This window comes from Drosophila navojoa, chromosome 4 (assembly GCF_054131105.1).
Source record: "Drosophila navojoa isolate 15081-1374.11 chromosome 4, UAZ_NAV_1.0, whole genome shotgun sequence".
Classification (NCBI taxonomy): domain Eukaryota; kingdom Metazoa; phylum Arthropoda; class Insecta; order Diptera; family Drosophilidae; genus Drosophila; species Drosophila navojoa.
The window spans coordinates 26,288,563-26,315,331 of record NC_142892.1 but is presented as its reverse complement, the minus strand read 5'-3'; the positions used below and the strand labels follow the sequence as shown (position 1 = coordinate 26,315,331).

Genomic DNA, 26,769 nt, shown 5'->3' with positions numbered 1-26,769 from the left:
CATTTACATTTACATTTACATTTACATTTACATTTACATTTACATTTACATTTACATTTACATTTGCATTTGCATTTACATTTGCATTAATATTTACATATGGCATGTGAATTTCGCTTTTTTTTTTTACTAAATGAATTATTTAATCATTTAATAACAAACAAATATATGGCTCGGGATATTTATTTTGAGCGCAACTCAATTAATAAAACATAATCAAACTACATTATTATTGTGTTGGAGCATGTATTACCAACCTTATTTTGCGTTTTTAAGGCGTATATGTTTTTGTTCAAATTTTATATTACATTTTTTTCTTCTTTTTAAGTTTTAACCACAATAAACAATAAGTTCGTAAAATACCACAAAAATAATGATAATCATTCAAAGAATTACGAAAGCAGCAAAAATTACAAGACCAGCAAAACTAGAGTAAAAAGTTTATTGAATAAATAAAATAAAACGAAACACACTTTAAGGTCACTCACAATTGGGAAAAATGTTAACAGAAAATGTAAAAAAGATGCAATAAAATACACTTTTGAAAATATGTTATTTTTCTTCTCAGTAGTTTCGATAAATTTTAAGTAAAGATTTTCATGAGCAATATTTGATTATTTATTAACAATTTTTTTAAATATTTTGTTTGTTTTATATGTGTTTACTTAATATGCCGAATTAGAAAACCTGATATGCACTTCAAAAAAATTTTTTACTGGAAAAATACGGCTGTTAGCATTACCGCAAATTTATAAATCATAATGTAAAATATGTACACTTAAAACAATACCATACCATTTTCATTTTTAATCAAATATTTTATTCACTGCATATTGTACATCTTCTACTTCTTATTCCAAATGACTGTAGACCAACACATACTAAATATATATTAGATATCCAACTAAACATTTTAATTTATTTTTTATTTTTGTTACGTATTAAGGAGTTAGATGCACAAATAGTTTTTTCTTTGCTAACCACCCTAATTAATTAATTCAAATAACACATCTATCGTATATATTGTACATATTAATTAAATTCGTCAGTGGGTAAATTAACACTTTCCAGATTCACTTCTTTATCTTGAAATTTTGTAAAAAATACGTAATTACATTCGTTCCTACGTATCGCCACAAAAAAAATAAATAAATAAATAAATATATACATACATATATATATATATATATATATATATATATATATATATATATATATATATATATATATATATATATATATATATATATATATATATATATATATATATATATATATACAGGGAAGTTTGACTTATATACGAATGTAGCAACCTTGTTTATTAGTGGGTCCCACTTCAATAATTCTCGTTGATAAGTTTATAGGTATTATTTTTCTTAAACTTAAGATCAGTTTTGATTACTTGTAAGCAGATTATTTATATAATATATACATATATCCATACTGTATATCCATAAATTGATTTCTTCTACTAACTATTGCTTGAGCTGAATATAGACATTGTGAACATGACTGTAGCTAATTAAACTAACTGAGAAATCGTATATGCTGCAAGCAATTCCCAACTAAAATCATTCTCCAACTTTCTCTCCAATCTCAACATATTTCCATCAATGTTCGCGTTCAACTTTCAAATCAATTGTAGCACCCTACTCGACAATGACAATATACAAATATAAGAAATAATAAAAAGACAATTTGACGCTGCTTTGTCGTCTTTTAACGAAAAGGAAAGCGCGATCGGTACATCGCAGATGACGAATGCGCCACTCCCAATGAACACAGCAGCCTCTAAATTTATAGCAGGCACCGGCCTAAGAGAAACAGAGACTGAATTTCTAAGCGGTATGCGGTGGCAAGAAGCACATGGCGGAATCATTGGTGCAGCAGTTCAGAACTTGCGAGCACGTTCTATTAAACATAAGACCAGAACGGCTGCTTCTTCAAAATTGGCGGCGACATTGTCTACCGTATCTACGTTGCCAACTGAAAATGTTTATCATGAGCCAGAAACAGATAAAAACAGGACGAATGTAATTGTGACAAGTATTAAGTTTGAAGATATTCAGGAGAAAGAATTATGTCCCATGTTACGTCGCTCTATCGCAACAAGCACACCAGCATTAGTTTTACGCATTGACCAAGAACAAGGAAAACATAGCGAGGAACAGCTGGTGGAACAACCGGTGGATAGCAAACGTAAATTAAACTTGCCACTAAAACCGCCACGTAAGAAATCTTCGCGCTCCAATTCTCCAAACAGCATATATGTGACGGATACGGAATCGCATATGAATAACAGGATAAAGACAGCTGCAGCTAAAACTGAAGCTCCAGTGGAAAATGTGAGTAATTGCCAGTTGTCAAACGGAAACATTTTCATGTGCCCTTTAACAAAGTTCTTCTTTATTACCTGCGAATAAGTTTCTACTTAGCATTAAGAAGTAAACGCATTAATTACTTCTTCTAAATTAATATTAATGTAGGTAGCACATATAAGGAGCTTTAGTATCTACTAATATTCAATATTTATTGTAAAACAAAACTTTGTTAAAAAAGAATTTCATATAAGGGAAGCAAATTTATCCACCGATAACTGCTACACCCTGCTTATTTGCTACTGGAATATCGAAATTTAGAATTAAGTTTAACATAAACATTTAATAAAACTAACTATATAAACATTAAACCTTACTAAGAGTATTTGACATCTATGTGAACTTATATTTACAAATATTATCTGACAAACGATTTAAGATCTACGACAAACGATATGCTATAATATTTTCATAATTATCAAATGTGAGAAGTATAAAGGAAGGGAAACTTAGTAATTAATGTGATATGACTAATTATTTATGCTGAAAAGCTTACAGCTAAGTAAGTTATAAGTAGTAATATATAATAACAGAATCATTGGGGATTTGTAGGACAGTTTATATGTAAATATATATTCTTATATACTATATATAATTCTTATATATATATATATATATATATATATATATATATATATATATATATATATATATATAGAAGGATTCAGTTTAACATATTAATGAGAATGCAGGGACAGCGAATAAGAATTATGAATTTAACAAAATTGAGGCTCAAAAGAATCCACACACATAAGTTATTTTTTTAAGGTAAATTCAGAAAAAGGATCAACTTTTATTGCAATTTTTGTAAAATCAAAAATAAAAATCAAAAATAATTATAACAGATAAATTTGTATATAAAAATCTAATCATATTTCTCTAATGAAAAGCAAAGTCTGTTTTTTGAAATTTTATAACATATGTCGAATATTATGACAATATATGTATATTTATGAAAAAACCATTGGTAAACTATATTAAATTTTTAGTTTTCTAAATAATGCTAGTCAGTGTATTATGAAAGTCATGAACAACATTTTAGCTTGGAAATTAGCACAAACTTCGTATTCTTTTCTAAGCCATAGGGTAAAAACACAAACCGCATTTGTTAATAGTCAATTGGCAAACGATAAGAGTATGACAAAATTTGGTAGTAGAAGACGATAGCTTTATTTGGGGATAATATTTCTGGAGGTTATTAAATAGCTATGGGACCAACTTCTGCATATGCTTATAAATTTGCCATAATAATTTCACATATACACGACCCTAGTATATGTGAAATTCGCAAAGTCGATATATAAAAAAAATATATCTACAGATCGCTTTTGTGTCCTTTTGCCTATTACATTAATTTGCACAATAATACCAACCATTTTTGATGGATATGAGAGTATATAAAACAAAGGCTGTTTATTAATTCTTGCATCATGCACTCGTAAATTTTATTTAGCACGTTTTTAATATGCTTAAAGAAATATTTTGAGCAATACCAATTTTAATCACCAAGTTAAATCATTTTTAAATAACACATTGCATAATTGATTCATAATCTTTATAAGCTAGTAGAAAAATTCTCATGCCATATAGGATAAACCATAATTTAAAAAATGTACACCTTTAATTTAAGAAACAAAAATAATTATTGCTGAACCGAAGACTAATAAATACTCTTGCAGAGTTGTGATTTATTTATATTAGTAATTTTTGTTGTAGATGTACATGAAAGTTCACATTAATATAAAGCGGGTTTGGAACACTTCCCATCTCAATTTTAGCAGATAGTTAATTATAGTGTTTAGTTAGTATTTTAATAATAGAATTGTAAAGCCACACGCTACGAAATTTGATTAAAAATAAATAGGAACGTTGCCCAATACGTTGCCCATTCCGACCATCTGTCAACAACGTATTTGTGAATGTGTCGATTTCAGAAAGCGACTTGCAATTTATTTGAAGATGCGTATATGCAACCATAATTATTTTTGCTTTAAGTTTATCGAAATTAAAGCTCCTACATTGTCTGTCTACCCAGATATTTGGCGGGTAAGACTGTATCTTCTACAGTTGTAGAGCTAGAAACTGAAAAAAAGGACTATATCCCCTTTAGTATCCTGTATTGAAAGAATACATGTATATATCGATTGAGGGATTGGCAAATCGGAAAATTAGCTGTAGTAGAGAATTTTTCAGAGGATCCAGTAGTAGAGCACTCGACTAGAGCTTTCTTATTTATTTTAGACTTGCGTTGTCAGCGCAAAGGACCGCTGACTATAATATTTCGAGCCATTATGAATCGGCTTCCTTTTCAGTACCAAAGTGTTGTTTCAGAGGTAAATATTTTGTAAACAGTAAAAACAAGAAAGCCATTTTAATTTTACCCTCTGTTCATTGTTGTTGTGATTTAAAAAACAAAGTAATATATTTACATTTTTCTTATGTCGCTTAACTAAGCAATTCATTAAAAAATATTAACTTCGATATTTGATACAATCAAACGACTACCCCATTTATATGCTCTCCAATATAAATGTGGAAATAAATTACAAATCTGCAAGGGTATATATAAAATAATAATAATTAATAAGAATACAATCAAAAACAATAAAGCAAAATATCATAATTTATTATCCGATTTATTCAATGCTGCCTGAAATATATGATATATAATAATAAAACAGCCCGTGAGTATGCATTTTTTTGTTTAATAAAGTTGTAAGCACCTAAAACCAAGGCCACCCAAACATTGTTTTTATACCCTGAACCCATTCAAAATGGGAAATCAGGGTATTATGGTTTTGTTCAAAGTATGTAACAGGCAGAAGGAGGCGTGACCCCATAAAGTATATATATTCTTGATCAGGGCGACAAGCTGAGTCGATTTTGCCCTGTCCGTCTGTCTGTCCGTCCGTATGTATGAACGCGTCGATTTCAGAAGACATAAGATCTAGAGACTTGAACTTTTTTTAAAATGTTCGTGTATATAGCGCCGATATGGAACTTATCAATAAAAATTGATAACTCATTCCATTATTGCTATCGATAAAAAACGTTATCGAAAATCAGTTATATAATTGAATCTCCTACATCTTTAATGCTAGAGTCGCCAAATTGTAAAGGCATAATATTAGATATTCTTGCATTCACTTTAATAAGTGTTGTTTTCAAAATGATTATTTTCTTTTTTTGTCTTTCAATACCCCATATCAGGGTGAAAAACGACGCGATGCCAGCGCGCCAAATGAAATTGTAGCATGTACCACATGTGGAAGCAGTAATAGCCCATGTACCCATTCGGTCAATAATGGATGCGCCACAGAGGTAAATAAAATTAATACGTAATCTATACAAAAAACGCTAACTAATATTATTAATCAAATACTATTTGTCCTCAGACCTGTTTTGTACAGATGCGCAAAAAGGAGCCGCCACATCCTATTCGTGTGGCTAAGACGATTGATGTGATTGCAAGAATAACATTTCCAACAGCCTATGCGATTTTTCTCATATTTTTCTTTGTACACTATAAGGGATTTTCATAAGGCTAAGCTAAAATCAACAATTAACAAGCGCTAAATAAAAACAATTATTAAGTAATCTTCAAATGTGGTAAATACTCGTAATATCGCGGTCATAAATAAATAGAAGCCTACGTTATTATTAAATATAACATGAAATAACCATTAATTATTAGAAGTACATTAGTTGACTCTTTAAAAAAGAAGAAAAAAAAAAAGAAAAAAAAAATTACAAGTGATAAACAACTTAAAATAAAACACATTTTTTGTATAAAATTTAATATACTAAGGAATTAATCAATTGATACATTATTATATGCAAAATAAAATGAATGAACCTTATGGGTCGGCTGCAACCGGCTGATTAATACTCTGTTCACAGTAGCCCTGGTGCTATTGCATGATTTTTAAAACCATTTTTATTGCAATTTTTATGGACATTCTAATGGGAACTAGAAGCTTTTTCTGCCATGAAAATAATGGAATATTTCATTCTAGGCTAATGCCGCGATAAGCGATGCGATAATATTGAGCAACAATGTGCGAGGAAGCTCTACATGCAAACATGAACACTCGCAGGTAGCTTGTACTCTGTCATGTCAACGCTTTGCAGATCGCTGCGATCATTATCGCTTATAGCACCGCATCGCATCCACTCTGACTCTGACATCAGCCTATATATATGTACGGCTGTATTAACTTTTAAGAATGTTGCATTAATATGATGCGGTAACAAAATTTATTACTTCGTGAACAGAGTACACAAAATAATACAAAAATGTTTTAATTAATTTAAATTCTATATGTGTAGAAATATTGTTTTTTATTTTTTAAATATGATTTTAAGAACTTATGCTGAAAGTATGTACCAAAACGTAACTCCGTCTAAAATAAAACCTCAGCAAAACAAAAATTGACTTTATCATTATAAGTAAATAACCATAGTTTACCAATAACTATTTCTATACCACTCAATCCTTTTTTACCGCAACTAGAATTATTAAAAATATAACGGTAGACTCAAATATGAGAGTGCTATGATCCGAAGAATATTGTTCTAATTATTTTAATGGCTTCAGAAAACTGTAAAAAAAAATTACGATTCTTATGTTCTTCACAATACTTTTAAATAAATGTTTCCTTATTTTTAATTGAAGGTTTCTGCCAAACTGGCTGTTTAAGTCTGTTCCCATCTTTAAATTTTTTACTTAGACTTTGAACATTATTTAAAATAAAGCCCTTTTTGGGATCACTTTTCAATATGAAAAATTTGCTTTAAGTAAGTACAAATGTATTTTTTTCATTATTTCAAAGGTTAGTACAGGGAATATGTTAATCGAATACTTACAAGTAGAGCCTGTTTAGATTATTTACCCTATTAAACCAAAACAAGCTAAAATATTATTAATTCATATTAAGTATTCTTATTATTTATCGGTTTTTTATTTTTATTTTTTTATAATGTGTGTTAATAATGTCATATTTGTACTCTATTTGCACCTTATTATGCATAACAAGGATTAAATTGGATAAAATTTTAATTAAAACATATCAACTAAATATATTGAAACCCCAAAACCAAGAAATTAGAAGCTATGATATCTTAATTAAAAATAACTCACCTAGGTATTTTGTATATAATTTAGCTAAAAACGCAAAAATCGCATCTCAGCATTTTCAAAAGGACCAAATAACAAAAAAAAAAAAATAATAATAATAATAACAGAATATTTAAAAAGAAAGCCTTGTGATAAACTTAACAACAATTTAAAAATAAATCCTTTGCAAAAATATTTTTCCACTTTATTATTTATATAGAAGTCTAGAGTGCTCGACTATGATCCCTGAATCCTTCGGGCAACTGATATTTCAAAAATGAATCCGAAATCTTCTGAACTTATTTTCAAAATGTTTTTTAATCGATAAAAAAATATCGGGAGTAGGACATCGTTTTTTTACTGCTTTTCGATAATGGTTTTAATTAATAAAAAAAATAGAGGGATGATATATGGCCTTTTGGATTTAAGCTCGATATCCGCGCTATATATACACAGACATTTAAAAAAAAGGCTTTTGGTCTTATATCTTCCTGATCGGACACACAGACAGACGAACAGAGATCGTCACTTTAATCAAAAATATATTTAAAGTATATCAAATATGACGTCGCATATGAAAACAAGAAATATGGTTTTTTTGACTACCGAATACTGAAGTTAAGCAGTCTTTTTCATTAAAAAAAAAACGTATTCTTATTATTCTTGGTTTCTTGGGACGGATTATAAATATATTGTGGGCAAAAAGTAATTAACAAAATCGAATAATATTGATACATACATCGATATTTTTAAAGTTTCATATAAAATATCATATTAATATTTTTCAATCCGATTCGCACATCCATCGCCTAACGTGGGTAGTTTCAATGGAGATAGTGGTGGTGCGGAATGCGTTTTGGGCGCGGAACTAAAAGCACTAAGAGAATGGCATAGCTTATTAATATGCTGTAAAACATCGGCAATCGCAACTAAATCAACCTTTTCTTGCAGCCTTATTACGCGTTCAAAAACCGACTGTACCTTAGGCTTATAAAACCGTGTAGGATTATTATAGCCGCGATCGTATTGCAACCGAGAGGAATGCAATGGCAACGAAAGAATAACGCAAGCATGTAATTATATTGTGCTTATGCATGCTAAATAGAAGTACATACATACATATATATATTTCGAAGCTCTAGAACACCGCATTTCAGAACATAGCTGCCATTGTTTATTAACACAAAATGTGTGCAGCTTGAAACTTGTACTGGCACTGTTTTTACGGACACCAGTAAAAGGCGCAACGAAAAAGTATCTGACGACTTTCAAGGAGTTCCTGCATTCATATATACGTATGTATCATATATATACATTTACATATGTATGTAGAGTATATACATATGTACATATGTACAGTGTCACACTACATTCACCGTACTCTTGTTGTACTTCTGCAAATCACCCTGAAACTTGGCCAAATTTTTGTCGAATTTCCTTCTAAATTATAAAAGAAAAACATTTACTTTTAATTTAAGTTTCATAATATTATATATACCAGCTGACCCGGCAACTGTTTCATTGCCATATCCATTATTTCTAGGAAATATTTTGTACTTATGTATATACAAACAAACAAGAAAGAAAGTTGCAGTCGGACGTTACCAACTGCGGAATACTCATTCACACCCCATTAGCAATTTAGTCTATGCGCTGTTTGTCCTACTCTCTCTCACTCTACCTCTTCTCTCTACCTCTATGATCACTCAAATCATTCATTACAGTAACGCACAAAAATTGAAATTTGTTCGCGACGACCCCTTTCCTTTTGAATGAAGGGTAGGTATACCGAATACATAAATTGACAATAAAAGTTTTCGAGTACTATTGTTCAATTTTCTAATTGTTTAATATTTTGCTGCTGTGTATTTTAGATAAAAAATAACAAAATATACAACTTGCAAAAAGAGGCATTTTGCAATAAAGTTTAAATGCAAAGGTATTGTCTGAACCCTCTATTATTAGAGACTTTAAGCGCTCAGAGCTTCTAGACATATGGGCAAGTAACAATCGCCAAGCAGACGTCGTGAAATTGTTTATGGTTAATAAAATTTAAAATAATATCGATCAAAAAAAAGTAGAAAACAGTATTTCTACCCAAGTTGCCCAGTTTGGTTTTGTTTAGTTTTGTTAAAGGATATTTGCCCAAATGTAATCTTTAGCGCTTTCAGAACCTAGAATGTTATCTGATATATTAAACCTTAACTGTGAATTTATCAGGAACTTTCATATAATATTAATTGCTATCTCCTCCGAGCATTACGTTTGAAATTTATATGAATAGCTATCCTTGGTATCCCATATCCCCAACTGTGCACAAAGTTTTGATCCATGGATACCAAAGAATGGATAGCTGCATAGTTACTGTTGCTGTTCTTGGAATCAGAAAGTCGAACTAAATTTATAAAAATGATAGAAGGTCTCATGCTAGAAAGAGCAATAGGCTAAACAACATCACTGATGTTTTTTACAGATTAGATTCATTTTATCCGCTTTTATCAAGTCTTTGTCTTAAACAAGTAGGAAGGCTCTAGTCGAGACTACTCAATTAAGAGATACCCTGAACCCTCCAATATGATATTCAATCATACATACATACACATGCATCCGCACGCACGTATAACAACGCGTTCTGCTAACTGAGCAGTAAGCAGCGACTTCGCTTGGGCTTAGTTGCAGTATGGGCACAGTAAATCTGACCGGATCGAGAAAATTTTAACACTTTATAAATCGGAGATATACACGACTATGTGTTTCAAATTTAAAGTTTCTAGCTTCAATAGCGCCGCAATAATCTGCGTTTATACGGACCGACGGACAGTCGGGCAGACAAACGCACAGCAAGGCGGACATTGCAAAAAACCAATATACTTATTTCACTTTCGCTAAAATGTAAAAAAAGACAGTAGCTGCACAAGAAATTAAAATTTGCAAGCGAAGTGATTGATCTGTTTGCTCTTATTACTGACCAGAGAACACTGAAACTAGACATGTAGAACAAATTTTTCTACAGCTTGAAACTGTTAAGTTGGCGGACTACTATACTTCGTATTTGCTCGGCTCGGTCGCTGGAGGTTCGAGCAGTGAAAATGCTGCATGACAAAAACAGTGCGCTGTGAGCGCTCAATCGAAATGGTCCCAATTCCGTATGAAGCACAGCTATAATCCATTTGCCCTATCCTCTTTATCTCAGTCCCTCTCTCTCGCTCTCTATGGTCTCTGAAATCATCACTCTCAGCAGCGCACAAAAATTGAAATTTTTGTTCGCAACGATCCCAGCTATTTCCTCTCGAGTGAAGGGTATACCGAAATTTGAAAAGCGTTTGCTACGTTCATACAAAATGCTAGCGTTTTCATGATTTCTTCTAAGAAGGGTATGAAAGCGTTGGTGCTCATAATGAAAATGTTTTCGCGATGAGCATGCACACACACACACTTTCCCTTGCTACATGTACTATCAGCATTCGTAGCAATTTCAAAGCCCAGCATTTGCATGTATGCTCATACATATGTATGTACATACATACATTTATTTATAAGAGTTAACTATAATTAAAATTATGAGCAAACTTAACAGCTAAAGGGCTGGCTACTAGGGCATTTTGCTTACCGTTTATATTTACATTAGTATTTCTTTTTTATTATATTTGTGCAAATACTTTTTATATATTATTATTCACTTTATATCTTTTTGTTTAAATCTATATTTTTAAATTAGCTTATATATGTTACTATATTTTAAAAACTTTATCATTTTGAGTATGTTTTCGGGAGAGGGTTTAGTAAGGAGCGACATGGGACAGTTGTTGTGAAAGATTTGGGCTTTAAGGTCTTATGTGGCGGGTCAGTTGAGGAGTATGTGTTGGATGGTGAGATCTGTGGTGGTGTTGCAGTTTGGGCATGGCAGTGTGTTGCCCGGGTTGAAGTATACTTGTTTTGAGAATATTGTGTGTCCTAGTCGGAGTCTAAGTAGCTTAGTTTGATCACGACGTGTAATAGTTTTTTGGTTAATATTCTTTAAGTAGTTATTTGTGTGTATTAGGATTGTATTTATTTGTCGGTACCAGTCGTTGCATAATTGAATGTTGTTCTTTAATTTTTGAGCTAGTATGTTTGAGTTAGTTTGTTATGCATTTGTTAATGTCTATTGTGTTAAAATTGGGGGTACAATGAAGGGGCACTTTTATTGTGGCTTTGGCTGTAGTGTCGGCTAGTTCATTCCCCCCAATGCCGCAGTGGCTGAGAATCCAGAGCAGTTTTATTTTTTGAGAAGATTTTGTAAGTAGTGTTCTTATAAGTACAGGGTATAGGTTGTTGTTGTTGATGCTGGAGATGGATTTAATGGGTGAGAGGGAGTCTGAGCAGATTATGTAGTTTCCTGAGTTGAATTGAATTGAGCCCATTGAAAATGGGAAATCAGGGTATAATGGTTTTGTTAAAAGTATGTAACAGGCAGAAGGAGGCGTGGCAAACCCCACAAAGTATATATGTTCTTGATCAGGGTGACGAGCTGAGTCGATTTGGCCCTGTCCGTCTATCTGTCCGTCCGTCCGTCTGTCCGTCCGTCCGTCCGTATATATGAACCCGTCGATCTCAGAAGATATAAGAGCTAGAGACTTGAAATTTTTTTCCTAGGTCCGTGTATATCACGCGCATATCAAGTTCATCACTAAAAATCGATAACTACTCCCGATATTTTATTATCGATTAAAAACCCTATCGAAAGCTAGTTATTTTATTATAGCGGCTACACCTTTAGAGCTATAGCTTCTAAATTTTATATGTAGATTCATGTCTATTTTATATAATTTCGGTTTTTATTAAAATTTATCCCCCCACCCCTAATTTCGACCCCTCACCCTCACCTTTGTAAAAGGCGTATTTCAAGTAGTAGAGACTTGTGCTTTGGAATGTACATTCATTTGAACATTATGAGTATGTTCTGCAAGTTTCATTAAGATTAGACGTCTAGAAAATAAATTATTCAACAAATAAATTCGTTTAATATTGAACACACTGCAGCGCAGCCCAAGCGCAGTCGCTGTATGTGTGCCTAAAAAAGGTGCAGAGTGATTGGAATATCAGGTGGAGGGTTCAGGGTATCTCCTAGTCGAGCAGTCTCGACTAGAGTCTTTTTACTTGTTTATTTTGGTTTTTATTTTGCGGATTACACATCTTTTTGGACTGTAAGACCCAGTTATCAGATGGTCTGCAAAGATCAGACTGTCTGTAACTGAGTTACCTTGTTTAAAGCCTATCTGATTTGGATGTATCTGTCTGTTTTCTGTGACGAACCACCAAAGGCGTTTGGCTATTACTTTTTCCAACGTTTTAGCAAGGCAACAGTTAAGGGAGATTGGTCTATAGTTGGCTATTATTGATTTGTTAGAGTTGGGCTTTAATATGGGGATGATTAGATTGGTTTTGTAGGATTGAGGAATGAAGCTATTGAAAATATTGTTAAATAGTGTTACTATTCTGGATTTCAGTTTGTGGGAGGAGTTTTTGATTAGGGGATAGGATATTCTATTTAAGCCGGTAGTCGTTCGTTTGAGGGACTGTAAGGCGGATATTAGTTCTATGTGTGTGATTTCTGCTTCTATCCCTTGCGCTTTATAGTTGGGTATGTAGTTGACTGATTTATCAGTATTTATTGATGTTAACATTTAAAGTGAAGTTGGTGTCTTTGGAGAGATCAGGCCAGTGTTGGGCAAAGAGATGGGCTATTCGGGTTGTGTCGGTAGTGGCTGTGTTGTTGGTTGTGTCGATGATGGAATTTATTGATTTGCTCGGATTCTATAGAAATTCTGAGTTCCCTCCGGAAGATGCATTGGCTCTTTTGTATTTCAGAAGTTTCTCAGTGCTGTTAATATTTATAAAAACTTGCCATGTCTTAAATATGACTTTTCTGAGTTCTGTGAGAGTCTTGTTCCACCAGGGTGGTGTGGGGAAGTTTGGGTTATAGCGTGATGGGCGGCTTGTAGGATTATCTTGTTTATGGATGCGGCTTCTTTATTCATGTTTGTGCTATAGGGTATAATTTTGTTGATATCGTGAGTTAGTTTTTCAAAGAGTGACTAGTTGGCTTCATTTATTTTGAAAAGTGGACGGGAAAAGTTGGTTTTTTTGTGTTTGTGGGAATAAGGATATTAGGATTGTAGATCGTCACATATTTTCCAGTTGGTGAATGTGGTGAGTTGGGGGGAGCATAATGAGAGGTCTATGTGGGTGAATGTGTTGTGGGTCGAAAAATGAGTTAGGGAGCCGTCGTTGAGTATGGTGCGGTTTGAGTTTTGAATAAATTTTGATGAAATTCTGCCTCTTCTGTTGTCCTGAGGTGAACCCCAGCTGTGGTGTTGACTGTTAAAGTCTCCTACAATAATTTTATTACTATTGTTGTATATTTTAAATTGATCAAGTAGGCATTTGAGGGAAAAGAGTATACTGGGAGGGATGTATGTGGATAGTATGTTGATTTTTGTCTTTGATATAATCTCTATCGAGAGAGTTTCTAAGTTGTCAGGAAGAGGGATGTAAGGTCTCACATAGACGGATTCGTATCCAATTTATATTATTTGCTTGTCTTTGTAAAATTTCACGTACTTCAGTTACTTTTTGTGGTTTCAGTTCTTGTTGGATTATATTTTCACTTATGTTACGTAGATTATTACAGTATATAACGCCTTTAGAATAGTTTAATGATTTATGTCCTGATGCTGTAATATCGATGTCAATCCTTTTGGTGAGCTTAAATAGTTTTAAAGCTTGCAAATTGTTTTTGGTTTTAATTAGTAGGCAGCCGTCCGGTGGCTCGTGCATATTAGTTGTTTTTTGGGCGCTAGCCCGGTGTAACTGTATGTGGTGTGTGTTTGTTTTGTTTGCTTTGCGGTTTGATTTTTTGCTTGTCGCGCGTTTGCTGATAAGCTTTTGCTATTGCGTTGGCGTATCGAGGTTTTATTGCAGCACGTCTTATCTCCAGAGATGTCGAAGTGATACTGATACATACATACATATGTATGTACATATATACTTTTGATTGTGTGTACGCATGCGATGCGATGGTCACAATTATGGAATAGCACTTGTAGGAGCATTTGTATGCCTATTTGCCTTTACATGTGCGTATGTGTATGTGCATATGTGAGTGCATGGGACTGAACATTATCGTATGCCTACCTCAAATTTGAATTGGCTGACCGATTTAGGGCTCGAGTTGCAGAATCGCTTGCCTATTTAAGTACCTTTTATTTTTTATCAACGATCGTGTGCTTGCCTATCGAAGTCATTCATACAAACAAATGGGAATCTGTTTAATTTAATTTCATTAATTTAATAAACAGAAAGATAGAAAACATAAAACTTAATTATATAAAATAAAACAATGAGAAACTAAGGTAATTCGATAACATTAACAAGATAATTCAATAAATTTATAATTCAATAACATTAACAAGGTAATTCAATAAATTTATACTGATTGAAGCTAAAATTTGCAACAAGCATTTCGAAAGGAAATATTTTGGGGAATTTAATTTGTGCAGCGCAAATTTTGTTTCAAATAATAATGATGACGTACGTGATAAAATTTATTCAATAGATAATCAGGAAGAAGATATTACTCCTTATAGCTACCAAAAGAAAAGTTTAGAGAACTTTCTCTACTTATAGGATGGCCTTGTGAAGGCATCTGACCCAGAACAGCAGCATCAGATCAGCAACATTCAAAGTCAAAGTGCCGAGGAAAACATTTTGGAGACTTTTTTACGCTTTGACAATAGTTTAAAAAATCAATTTAAGCGCCGGTAAGTCTTCGTTCTGTTCAAATTGTTTAAAAAGAGAGCAAAACGAGGTATATTATCGGAGAAAATATTATGATATAAATGTAGCTCTTCAGAATGTCCAGAAAGAGAATCGAAATTTGAAAAAAAAATTATTCATCGTTTAGAAATTCTGATAGGCAAAGAAAATTTACCAAACAGCCAGAAAGAAGAAAAAGCATTTTAATATCTTCACGACAATTAGCAATTTACCTCATGCTTCAGACCAATCAAATGTCTTATGTAAAATGACTTAAACAAAAAAACAAAGTTTTAACAAAAACTGAAATTGTCTAAAATGCATCCTAATATACATATTAAATTTGAAGACGCTAGCTTGAAAGATGTAGGAGAAATAATTTTTTAAGTGATCTTCGATAGGGGTTTTTATCGATAAAAAATATCGGAATGAGTTATCGTTTTTTAGTGATAAACTCGATATTCGCGCGATATATACGGACATTTAAAAAAAGTTGAAGTATCTAGCTCTTATATCTTCTGAGATCGACGCGTTCATACATACGGATAGACGGACGGACGGACGGACGGACAGACAGACAGACGGACAGGGCCAAATCAAGTCAGCTCGTCGTGCTGATCAAGAATATATATACTTTGTGGGGTTTGCCACGCCTCCTTCTGCCTGTTACATACATTTCAACAAAACCATTATACCCTGATTTCCCATTTTCAATGGGTTCAGGGTATAAAAAAAAAAAAATCAGGTTTATAACAGCGCGAAATAATTTTCATTTTTATTCATTTCTACTAAGCTAGGGCATATGATTACCTAAGGGACGTTCTTAATTTAAGACTTCCGTGTAAGAAACAATTAAATCGCTAGGCGATTTTTAAAAAATTAGTTCCTGGTCTTAATCCAGAGCTATTAGAAAACTTGAACGGCATTGTCGAAAAAATGAGCGCCAAGGAAAAATGTACCGTATTAGTTTGCGATGAACTTAAAATAAAGAGAGGTCTGTAATCTAATTCATCTCCTGACGAGATACAGGGATTTGAAAACGATGGCGAAAAAAGAAGTAGGTTTTTAGGACAGCAAGTCTGTGTTTTCCTTGTTAGGGGGCTGTTTGATAACTAGAAGTATGTTTCAAGCTATACGGTTTTAACTCGTGGCATAAATCATACTGACCTAAAAAAAAATTTGAAGAAAATATTGGACTATCGCAAGCATTGGGGCTTAATGTCAAAGCCGTTTTTTGCGATCAGGGATCCAATAATAGAGCAGTATTTAATAGATGGAGCATTGATTTAAACAATCATAGCTTTGAGGTTAATGGTAAACAAATTTTTGCGATATTTGATGCCTCGCATCTAGTAAAATCCCTTAGGAATATTCTTTTAAAAAATAATATTTAAACACCAGAAAGTACAGTTTCATATGGAATAATTAGAGAATTATATGAAACTGAGACCAAGAATTTAACACGTTTATGTCCGAAATTGACCGTAAAACATATCAGTCCGAATTATTTTGAAAAAATGAAAGTGAAATCTGCCAGTTTAACCACAGTGTAGCTGCTGCGATACGCAAAGCTGTCGAAACAGGTAGGTTTGCCGATTGCAAAGATAGTGAAGTGGCACTAATAAGCTTTGAAGAATTTATTTTATTTGACTAGATGTCGGGAACAAATAGTAATCCAACAGTATTAGAATTCAATACAATATTGTCTAAAATACTATCCGATATTTGGAAATTGTTATTTATTATTATTATTATTAGTATTATTATTATTATTATTATTATTATTATTATTATTATTTTTATTATTATTATTATTATTATTATTATTATTATTATTATCATTATTATTATTATTATTATTATTATTATTATTATTATTATTATTATTATTATTATTATTATTATTATTATTATTATTATTATTATTATTATTATTATTATTATTATTATTATTATTATTATTATTATTATTATTATTATTATTATTATTATTATTATTATTATTATTATTATTATTATTATTATTATTATATACAGTTAACTAACAATGTGAAATTATATAGCTAGCTTAAATTATAGAGTGCTGGCTGCTGGGGCTTTCGACTCTCTTGTTGAGATTATATTTTGTTCAAAATTTTTGTTTGGGTGAGGAGCTTAAGGATACTACTTACATTATTTGGTGTTGGTTGGGATAGGAGTTGAATGGGGTCAAGATTTTGAATACTTTATTGTAATATGTTTGTAGGGATTGACATTCTTTTAGTATATTGCGTAACGTTATTTCTGTATTATTGCAGAACGGACATGCAGAATTTAATGTTGGTGGGTGATGTTGGTGTGGTCAAGTCTAAGTCTTGAGATCTTGACGTGCTTTTTGGGGCTATGTATTCCTGCGGGTCAAGAATTTGACACCAGTTTGATGTGTTGTATTGTGTTTAGTGTAAGTGTTTTGAGGGAGTTTTTTAAATATTTGTTTATGTTTTGGATGTTATGATTTGGGGTTAGGATGAGTGGAAGATCGATTGCATCTTTCGCAGCAAGGTCGGCTAACTCGTTACCCTAATACCCACATGGCCGGGGATCCAGATGATTTTTAATTTTGGCTGGTATTTGGTGAGAATGTTTCAGATGAAGGATGGGTAATAGGATGAATTTTTGATGTTTTCTATTGCGTCTATAGTTGAGAGGGAGTCGGTGTATATGGCATAATTGTTTTTTTAAATATTGAGGGCTTCTATGATCGCGATGATTTTTGCTAAAAAAAACTGTTGAGTACAATGGTATTAAGCCTGATTTTATTATGTCGTGTTCGTTGTTTATGGCGTAATATGTGATTTTGTTTATTTATGAGCCGTCTGTAAATATGGTTTTGTATTTTTTGTTGTCGTCTAGGATTCTTTTAAATAATTTGTTGTATATGAGAGAAGGAGCTGAGGTTTTTTGATTTCTGAGAGAGGAATCTGTTTATAGAGTATTTAGGTGCCATGGTGGGGTGTGTATTATTGGGTTTCTGGGATAATGTTTGTGTGAGATATCGATCGCTTTGGCAGTGCTGATGATTCTGTCTATTGTTGATTGTTATTTAACTTTCTTATTTTGTTTGTAGTTTTTATACCCTGAACCAATTGAAAATGGGAAATCATGGTATAATGGTTTTGTTAAAATGTATGTAACAGGCAGAAGGAGGCGTGGCAGACCCCACAAAGTATATATATTCATGATCAGCACGACGAGCTGAGTCGATTTAGCCCTGTCCGTCTGTCTGTTCGTCCGTCCGTCCGTCCGTCTGTCCGTATGTTTGAACGCGTCGATTTCAGAAGATATAAGAGCTAGAGACTTCAACTTTTTTTTTAAATGTCCGTATATATCGCGCGCATATCGAGTTTATCACTAAAAAACGATAACTCATTCCGATATTTTTTATCGATAAAAAACCTTATCGAAGATCACTTAAAAAATTATATCTTCTACATCTCTCAAATATAAATGTATATTAAGATAAATTTTATACAATTTCGGTTTAAGCAGTTAATATTTGTTAAGTGATAATTAGTTGTAAGGATGTGGCATGAGCAGTTCTGTTTGCGATAAATGTCTAGGTGTTTGCATTTTGTAGGGGATAATTGCGCTCCAGAGTAATCGCACCATTCTGATATTTGTGAGAATAGTGTGGTTAAGTCTATGGTTTGGTTTTTGGTATTACGGATATTTATGAAAAGGTCAAAGTCGTCAGCATATGCGCTTACTTGAATGTTTTTGTGAAGGGATACGATTGAGTTGAGTTTGTTAAAAGCGATGATGAAGAGGATAACTGTGAGGGGAGAGCCTTGTGGGATACCATTATGTAAGAGGCGTGCTATTGAATAGTTGTTTCCTATTTTTGTTATGATTTTTCTGTTTGTCATAAAGTTTTTTATATAGTTGAAGATATTGGGTCCGATGTTCCATGTTTTGAGTTGGTCGAGTATCGTGTGTCAAATGCTTTTGTGAAGTCAAGGGAGATGACTGATGCGTGTTTTCTTTTTGAGAGCATTCTACATATAAGATGGTCTAGAAAAAGTAGACTATCTATAGTAGATTTGCCTTTTTTAAAGCCGGCTTGACTGCTGTGTAAGAGTTTGTTGTTGTTGACAATCCACCACAGTGTTTTTGCAACAATTTTATCAAGGACTTTGGATAGGCAGCGTTTTAATGAAATTGGTCGGTGAGAGTTTAATTCGGATTTTGGGGAGGATGGTTTGAGTATTGAAATAATTATGCTAGTTTTGTACAATGTGGAATGCAATTTTTATGGATTACCTTTTTGGAGATGGGTTATGCGGATCTTAGTTTCGACGTCTATGTTCTTTATCATAGCATACATAGTTGATTCTGTATTGTCCAGGCGTTTTGCCAGTTAGTGAATTGATTGCATTGAATTCTAATGGTGAAATATCATTTTCTATGGCTAATGCTTTTTTGTCATTCTTGGGTGTGGGCTTTAATGTTAATGTAGTGCGTTTAGCTAGAGAACAGGCTGTAGGGAAATTATTATCGTTGGCTGCGTCTGACCAGTTTTTGCAAAATATGTTTGCGATCTCCGATCTGTCGGTGGTGTGCTGGGATGAGATTGGGTTGAGGATGCAGTGGATGTTTTTGGAGGGATTGAGGCCACAAAAGCGCCGAATGTTGTCCAACATTTTTTGAGATGAGGTTTGTGAATTGATTTGTGCGGTAAAAGTGTTTGTGCTTGCTGTTTTTGCTATTTTTAATGTGCGTCGGAATATGGCATTGTTATGTTTGTATTTTATTATGTTATCTGGGTTAATGTTATGTTTTAGTTTTCTCCACGATCGTACCTTGTTGTTGCGTAGCAGTTGGAGTTGATTGTTCCACCAGGCAACGTTTTTTGGGTGTTTTTGGAGGGTTGATTGGGGGATTGCAAGGTGAGCTGCGGTGCAAATGATTTTTTAAATGTTGGTCGTGGTCTGTAATTGAGTCTGTCGGTGGGATTTGACGAGAATAAATTGATAATTATGGGCGCGTGGCCGCTACCGTGGAGGTCTTCATACACTTCCCAGCTGCTTTCGAGAATTAGTTCGGGGGAGCAGAGGGTGAGGTATAGGTAAATGAGTGTGTTGTGTGTACTGAGGTGTGTTGGGGTGCCGTCATTGAGAAGAATATGGTTGGAAGAAGTTATAAAGCTAGCGTTTTGCCTCTTTTGTTGTTGGTTTTTGAACCCCACATTTGGTGCCAGCTGATGAAGTCACCAGTTATTATTATACCTTGAACCCATTGGAAATGGGAAATCAGGGTATAATGGTTTTGTTAAAAGTATGTAACAGGCAGAAGGAGACGTGACAGACCCCATAAAGTATACATATTCTTGATTAGGGCGACAAACTGAGTCAATTTGGCCCTTCTCACTTGGAGTCTTGTTCGTTCTTAGTACCTCTTTCTGTACCAACACCGTCACCGTCTCTGTTTCAAATTGGAATCTTCTCTAATTGTTGTTCAAGCCATGAGTGTCAATAATTCAACCACTCCCGGCATTTCCTTATCTGTCGTCTCTCCTTGAAAACAAGTTTTCTTATCTAGGCTTTCATCTGAGACGACCTGTGAGGCAGTATCTGCTTTTATTGCAAGCAAGACTTCATTTAATGTTTTAATATCCAAGTTTAGCTTCGCAACTCCGCGTGAAATTGCCTCTTTCAAGATAAATGTGCCGGTAGAATATTTTAAAACTTTATGTGATCCAAACTTCTGGCCACCTCATGTGGTTGTTGATGAATTTAGACCTAAAAATTGTAACAGATCGACTCCTATTTCTGTAAATCTACCTTCGGTGCAATCGTCATCAAACATCGTATCAAAAAACTAAATACTTTTCAATCTTCTTCGCAGCTGTTTCTGATTTATCAATATGATATTATTACATTTACTGAAACGTGGCTAAGTAATAATATTCATAATAGTAAAATTCTTTCAAGTAACTTCACTAATTATAGACTCGATCGTTCAATGCGCAGAGGGAGTGGTGTGTTAATTGCGGTTAAATCCAGTATCCTCTCCGATGTGTTTACCATTTCGTCCCTTCATGAAGCGGAGATTTTAGAGGTTAAAGAAGATTAACTCTCCCATCGTGCTCATTGTTTATCACATGTTCTTGTATCTCCCCTCCCTCTTCTGATTTACAAGTTTTATGATCGACATATTAATTGTATTAAAGAAGTTTATGAACATGCGGCTTCTTGTGTGGTGATTTTAATATTTCCAACACTTCTTGGTCAGCAACTTGTAATACAAATTACTTTATTCCGACAATTGATTCGCTCTTTAATGTCGTGAGATCGACTCCTTTCTGCACACCGGAGGATATACATCACCCCACTTTAGAGGTATTATTAGCTGTTGATAATCATCTCAATTATCCTCCTTTTCCTTATAAACCAAGTCGTTGTTATAGCAAATGCGATTTTGTTTTGCTTAATGAATTAATTAATTCAACAGACGGGTCCCTTTTATATATTTCGAATGACTGTCGAAATTGCCGTATTTCGCCAGTTTGAAATAAACCACCTTGGTTTACCAAGAATCTTTTGAACTTGAGAAACATTAAAACCAAATGTTTTAAAAATTATAAAAAGTCTGGTTCAAGTGTTGACTGGTCCAAATATTCCATTGCCAAGTCAAACTTCAATCTTTTAAATTCTAGCTGTTATGTTATCTTATACGTTGCTCGAGATCCCAAACAATTTTATTCATTTGTAAACTTGAAGCGTAAATCTTCTGGTTTGCCGTCCTAATTTTTCCTTGGTGGTGAAAAAACTTGCAATGACCAGAATTCCTCTGATCTATTTGCTTATTTTTTTCAGTCAACTTATTCTTCTGCTGATCTCTACAACAACTCATATCCATATTCACCTTCTGAATATGGGCCTATAAATACTCGTAAAGTTACTGCAGCCTCTCTGGCTGCAGCCATTAGGACGTTGAAATTATCTTTCTCTCCCGGTGTCGATAATATTCCTAGTTGTGTGATTAAAGAGTGCAGTGTTTCTCTTCAGTCACAATTACTAAAATTGTTTAACTTGTCCTTGGATACTGCTGTGTTCCCTTCAATTTGGAAAGAATCTTTCATCATTCCCTTATATAAACAAGTAAGAAAGCTCTAGTCGAGACTGCTCGACTACGAGATCCCCTGAACCCTGCAAGCAACTGATATTTCAATAATAATTAGCAAACACACACGCACACACACACGCATACAAACAAACACACGCATACACACACACACTCACATATACAGGGGATTGCGCTTGGGTTGCGCTGCAGTGTTGGCAATATTAGGAGAATTTATTTGTTGAATAATTTCATTTCTAGACGTACGATCGTAATGAAACTTTCAGAACGTAATCATGATGTTTAAATGTATGTGTATACCGAAGCACAAGTCTCTAGTATTTGATATACGATTTTAATAAAAACCCGAAATTGTCTAAAATACATCTTAATATACGTTTTAAATTTGGAGAATCTAGCTTGAAAGATGTAGCAGATATAATTATTTAAGTGATCTTTGATAAGGTTTTTTATCGATAAAAAACTATCGGAATGAGTTATCGTTTTTCAGTGAAAAACTCGATATGCGCGCTGTTTTTACGGACATTTTAAAAAAAAGTTGAAGTCTCTAGCTCTTATATCTTCTGAAATCGACGCGTTCAAACATACGGACGGACGGACAGACAGACGGACAGGGCTAAATCGACTCAGCTTGTCGCCCTGATCAAGAATATATATATACTTTGTGGGGTCTGCCACGCCTCCTTCTGCCTGTTACATACATTTAAACAAAACATTATACGCTGATTTCCCATTTTCAATGGGTTCAGGGTATAAAAAGAGTAAGTGGTGTTTGGACAGTGGCGCCACAAGCCACATGTGTTGTGATAAAAGGTTATTCACAAAGTTTGATAAACACACAGAAATGATTAGTCTGGCTGACTCTGGGTTGCTGAGAGCAGAGGGCAGAGGAGATGTAAAGCTGTTAAAAGATGTTCTCTATGTGCCAAAAATGAACGAAAATTTTTTTTCAGTTAGCAGCGCTCTGAAGCATAACTGCTTTATTACTTTTGTGCAAGAGTATGCAAAAGTAATGCAAAAGGGTGATTGCATTGTTAAAGCAAGAAAAGTTGGAGACTTCTATTTGTTTCAAGGAAAGCAAAATGGCTATTATTCTGCGGTTAAGGCAGATGGCTATGTATACTTTCTAACAGGTGGACCAATTTCTTGGCGGTACGAAATGCAACGCAGCGTGGCACTTAGCAGAACAGAGGCGGAATATATGGCACTATCTGCTGCTTGTAAGGAAGGATTGTTCTTACGTCGAATTATTATCGAGATTGGTTGTGGAGATGAGGCTACCTCAACTACTCTGTATGGCGATAATCTGAGCGCGCAGGAGTTGGCCAGAAATCCAGTTCATCATTCCAGGACTAAGCATATTGATATAAGATATCATTTTGTTCGTCAAGTAGTTGACGGGGGTCAAATTAACTTAAAGTATGCTTGTACAAAAGATATGATTGCAGATATCATGACCAAGAATCTTTGTAAGAACAAGCATGTTAAATTTACTGAAATGTTAAGTTTGAAATGAATTATGTTATTGTTAAGTTAATTTGAAGTCGATTATGTAAAATGAATTTGTAATCATAATCGCATTGAGGAAGGAATTAATAACCCATGATCCAATTAGGCAACGGAATAAGGCGAGTCAATTATCTGACGAAGAACGAGAAAGGCGCCGCGTTAGTACCCAGCAAAGAAGGGCCTTAATGCGTGCTTTTCAAAGAGAGGCAGCCCGTGAAACGACAATAAGAAATGGTTCAAGGATTTTATTATCTGTCAATTTCCGACAAACCGGTGATTCCAAGATCTACTGCTGCTGACGAAATAAACGCTTGCCTCAAAGCATCAAATCTGTGGCGATATGTAACCAAACTTTAACTGTCTGTGAATATGAGAGTTGCGTTGTTGAGCGATCTATCTGCTGATGATTTCTCGAAGCAATTGCTGAATATCGGTAATGGCCGTATTCCTGTTGATGAATCGAGTGGCTTGATTTTATTTCCTCAAATTGTTTGCAATTTCGCCTCATTAAAAGATGAGCTTATCAACAAAGTATTTCCGAATATCATATCAAAAGAAAATTCAAAGATGGGGAAGTTCTTATTCCTGGGATTCCTATGATCCCAACAGATATGCCCTTTGAGTTTAAACGAATTCAATTCCCGATTCGCCTTGCCTTTGCCATGACGATCAACAAATCATAGGGCCAATCTTTGACTATTTGTAGCCTCAATCTAGAAAATGCGTATTTTGTCTCATGATCAATTGTACGTGATATGCTCACGTGTTGGCAAACCATCCGCATTATTTGTTCTTGCACCTGACCAAAAAACAAAGAATGTCGTTTACCACTAGATGCTTGAATGAAAATCCGATTAATAAATTAATCAGAGTGTATCCCAACCTGAACAACATAGCTTTCAACAATTTTTTACCTAGAAATAATGGATAGGGCAATGCAACGTTTGCCGGGCCAGCTAGTATATGTATAGATGTACTTATGTACATACAAATGTATGTTCATACATAGCAATCTGTGTGAAGTGGTTATGACAGTCCTTAAGACGGACCAAATGCAAATGCTGGGCTTTAAAATTGCTACAGACAGCAAGACCTTTGCACACATGCATACAAATACTCGTAATACATGTAGCAAGGGAGAGTGTGTGCGTGCACGCTCGTCGCGAAAGTATTTTTATTATGAGCACCAACGCTTTCATACCCTTCTCGCAAATAGTATCGAAAACGCAAATATTTTGTGTGTACGAGCTTGGCAAACGGTTTGAAGAGTTCGGTATACTCTTCACACAGAAGGGAAGGCATGGGTTCTTGCTGCGAAGAAATTTCAATTTTCGTGAGCTGCTGCTTGTGCTCACATGCATACACACATATACACATTTGAGAGAGCAAAGAGCATCGAGAGAGAGCAAGGGAAACATTGAGCATAGAGAGATCTTTTATTCAACCATCGAACATCTCGGTCGAGCGCATGAAGCGGACTGATTGTGCTTTCGTATATTTTCGTAGCTTGAACCTAAAAATGAAAAGCCGAGCGAATACGAAATTGATGGGCCCTAGGAGGCAGATTTTTCGGTGTTGAAAAACTTTGTACTACATGTCTAGTCTATGTGTTGTTTGGTTAGTGGTAGTATATATAGAGGCTGGAGAGTCCAGTCAGACATTCAAGGGGAGAACCCAATCAGTAGAACTGATTTGGGGTCAGTTTATATTCGGACTAGAGAGAGTTTAGATCTTTTGTTACTAAATTGTATAACATATATTATTTCATTGAACACAAAGTTGTTTATATTCACAAGAACCCACCACAGCGTCCCCAATCACTAGTTCTCTAGTGTGGAAGAGCTTAATTTATATAATCAATTGACAAAATTTATGCCTAAAATACACGTGATTGGATCAATGGATAACAAGAGGGCGGGAAGAAGGCGTGGTGTATATAAAATTTCAACGTCCTACCTCTATTTTTAGAATTGATACCAAAATTTCGGGCTTTTTTTCCTGATGAGTCGCCTTTGTGGTTAATTTGGCCTTTGATTTTGAATGTGAAATTAAATTGTTGACCATTTGCAGCAGTTTTTGTAACTATTTCCGTTGCTACAACAAGTCGTTGAAAACGAATCGAATTTTCCAATGAACTATATGAACAGCAAAGAATCTGGATCAGTACCGTGCAATGGTTCCGGCGGTGTTTTAATTTTCCTGGAGAGTGACACATCCCGATCGGCTCATTTTTAAAGTCCTTGTCCAATGTACCAATGACCACTTTGGAATGAGCGTAATATTCAACATCAGGCTCATACTGAAATTATCAAGTAACTGCTCGACGAACTTGTTGACTTTCGCGGTCAATTCCTCTACGTCGTTCTAATTGTCTTTGCTGATTTCGTTCATCTCGTGGCTCTTGCGATTGTGATTCACGTAACTGCGCCATGCTCACACAGACATATGCATTGCTTTGTTTCCTTTCTTCATCTGATCTTTGTGCTTTGCATGCCTGTAGATTTGAATGTTCGTCGATTCAAATTAGTTGTTGCCTATTGATCACACATAAATAAATCAAGTTGAACAAGTAAGAAAGCTCTAGTCGATACTGCTCGGCTACGAGATCCCCTGAACCCTACAAGCAATATAATGAGAATTTATTTGTTGAATAAATTAATTTCTAGACGTACGATCTGAATGAAACTTTTAGAACGTAATCATATTGTTTAAATGTGTGTATGTTCCGAAGTCTCTAGTATTTGAAATACGCCTTTTACAAACATGAAGGTGAGGGGGTGGATTTAAAAAATACAATTGTATAACTGATTTTCGATAAGGTTTTTTTTATCGATAACAAAATAACGG

The 26,769-nt window shown here is 34.0% G+C and overlaps 2 protein-coding genes and 1 long non-coding RNA gene across 17 annotated transcripts in view; 1 reads left to right on the top strand and 2 right to left on the bottom strand.

Annotated features, from left to right (window-relative positions):
* Positions 1–6,229, top strand: part of pHCl-1 (pH-sensitive chloride channel 1) — a 69,789-nt gene extending 63,560 nt beyond the window's left edge. For 13 of the 15 annotated variants that reach the window (XM_089260457.1, XM_089260467.1, XM_089260466.1 and 10 more), the window contains 3 exons: positions 1,731–2,345; positions 5,589–5,699; positions 5,774–6,229. In XM_089260457.1, coding sequence (XP_089116583.1) covers positions 1,731–2,345; positions 5,589–5,699; positions 5,774–5,920 — 873 coding nt within the window. In that variant the 3' untranslated portion in view covers positions 5,921–6,229. The remainder of the gene's footprint in view (positions 1–1,730; positions 2,346–5,588; positions 5,700–5,773) is intronic. The other 2 variants (XM_089260470.1, XM_089260469.1) reach the window with 1 other exon arrangement.
* LOC149091568 (uncharacterized) overlaps positions 1–26,769 on the bottom strand; it is a 161,684-nt gene that overhangs the window by 16,539 nt on the left and 118,376 nt on the right. The window lies entirely within an intron of this gene.
* Positions 1–26,769, bottom strand: part of GNBP2 (Gram-negative bacteria binding protein 2) — a 171,371-nt gene that overhangs the window by 51,273 nt on the left and 93,329 nt on the right. The gene's annotated exons all lie outside the window — the stretch shown is intronic.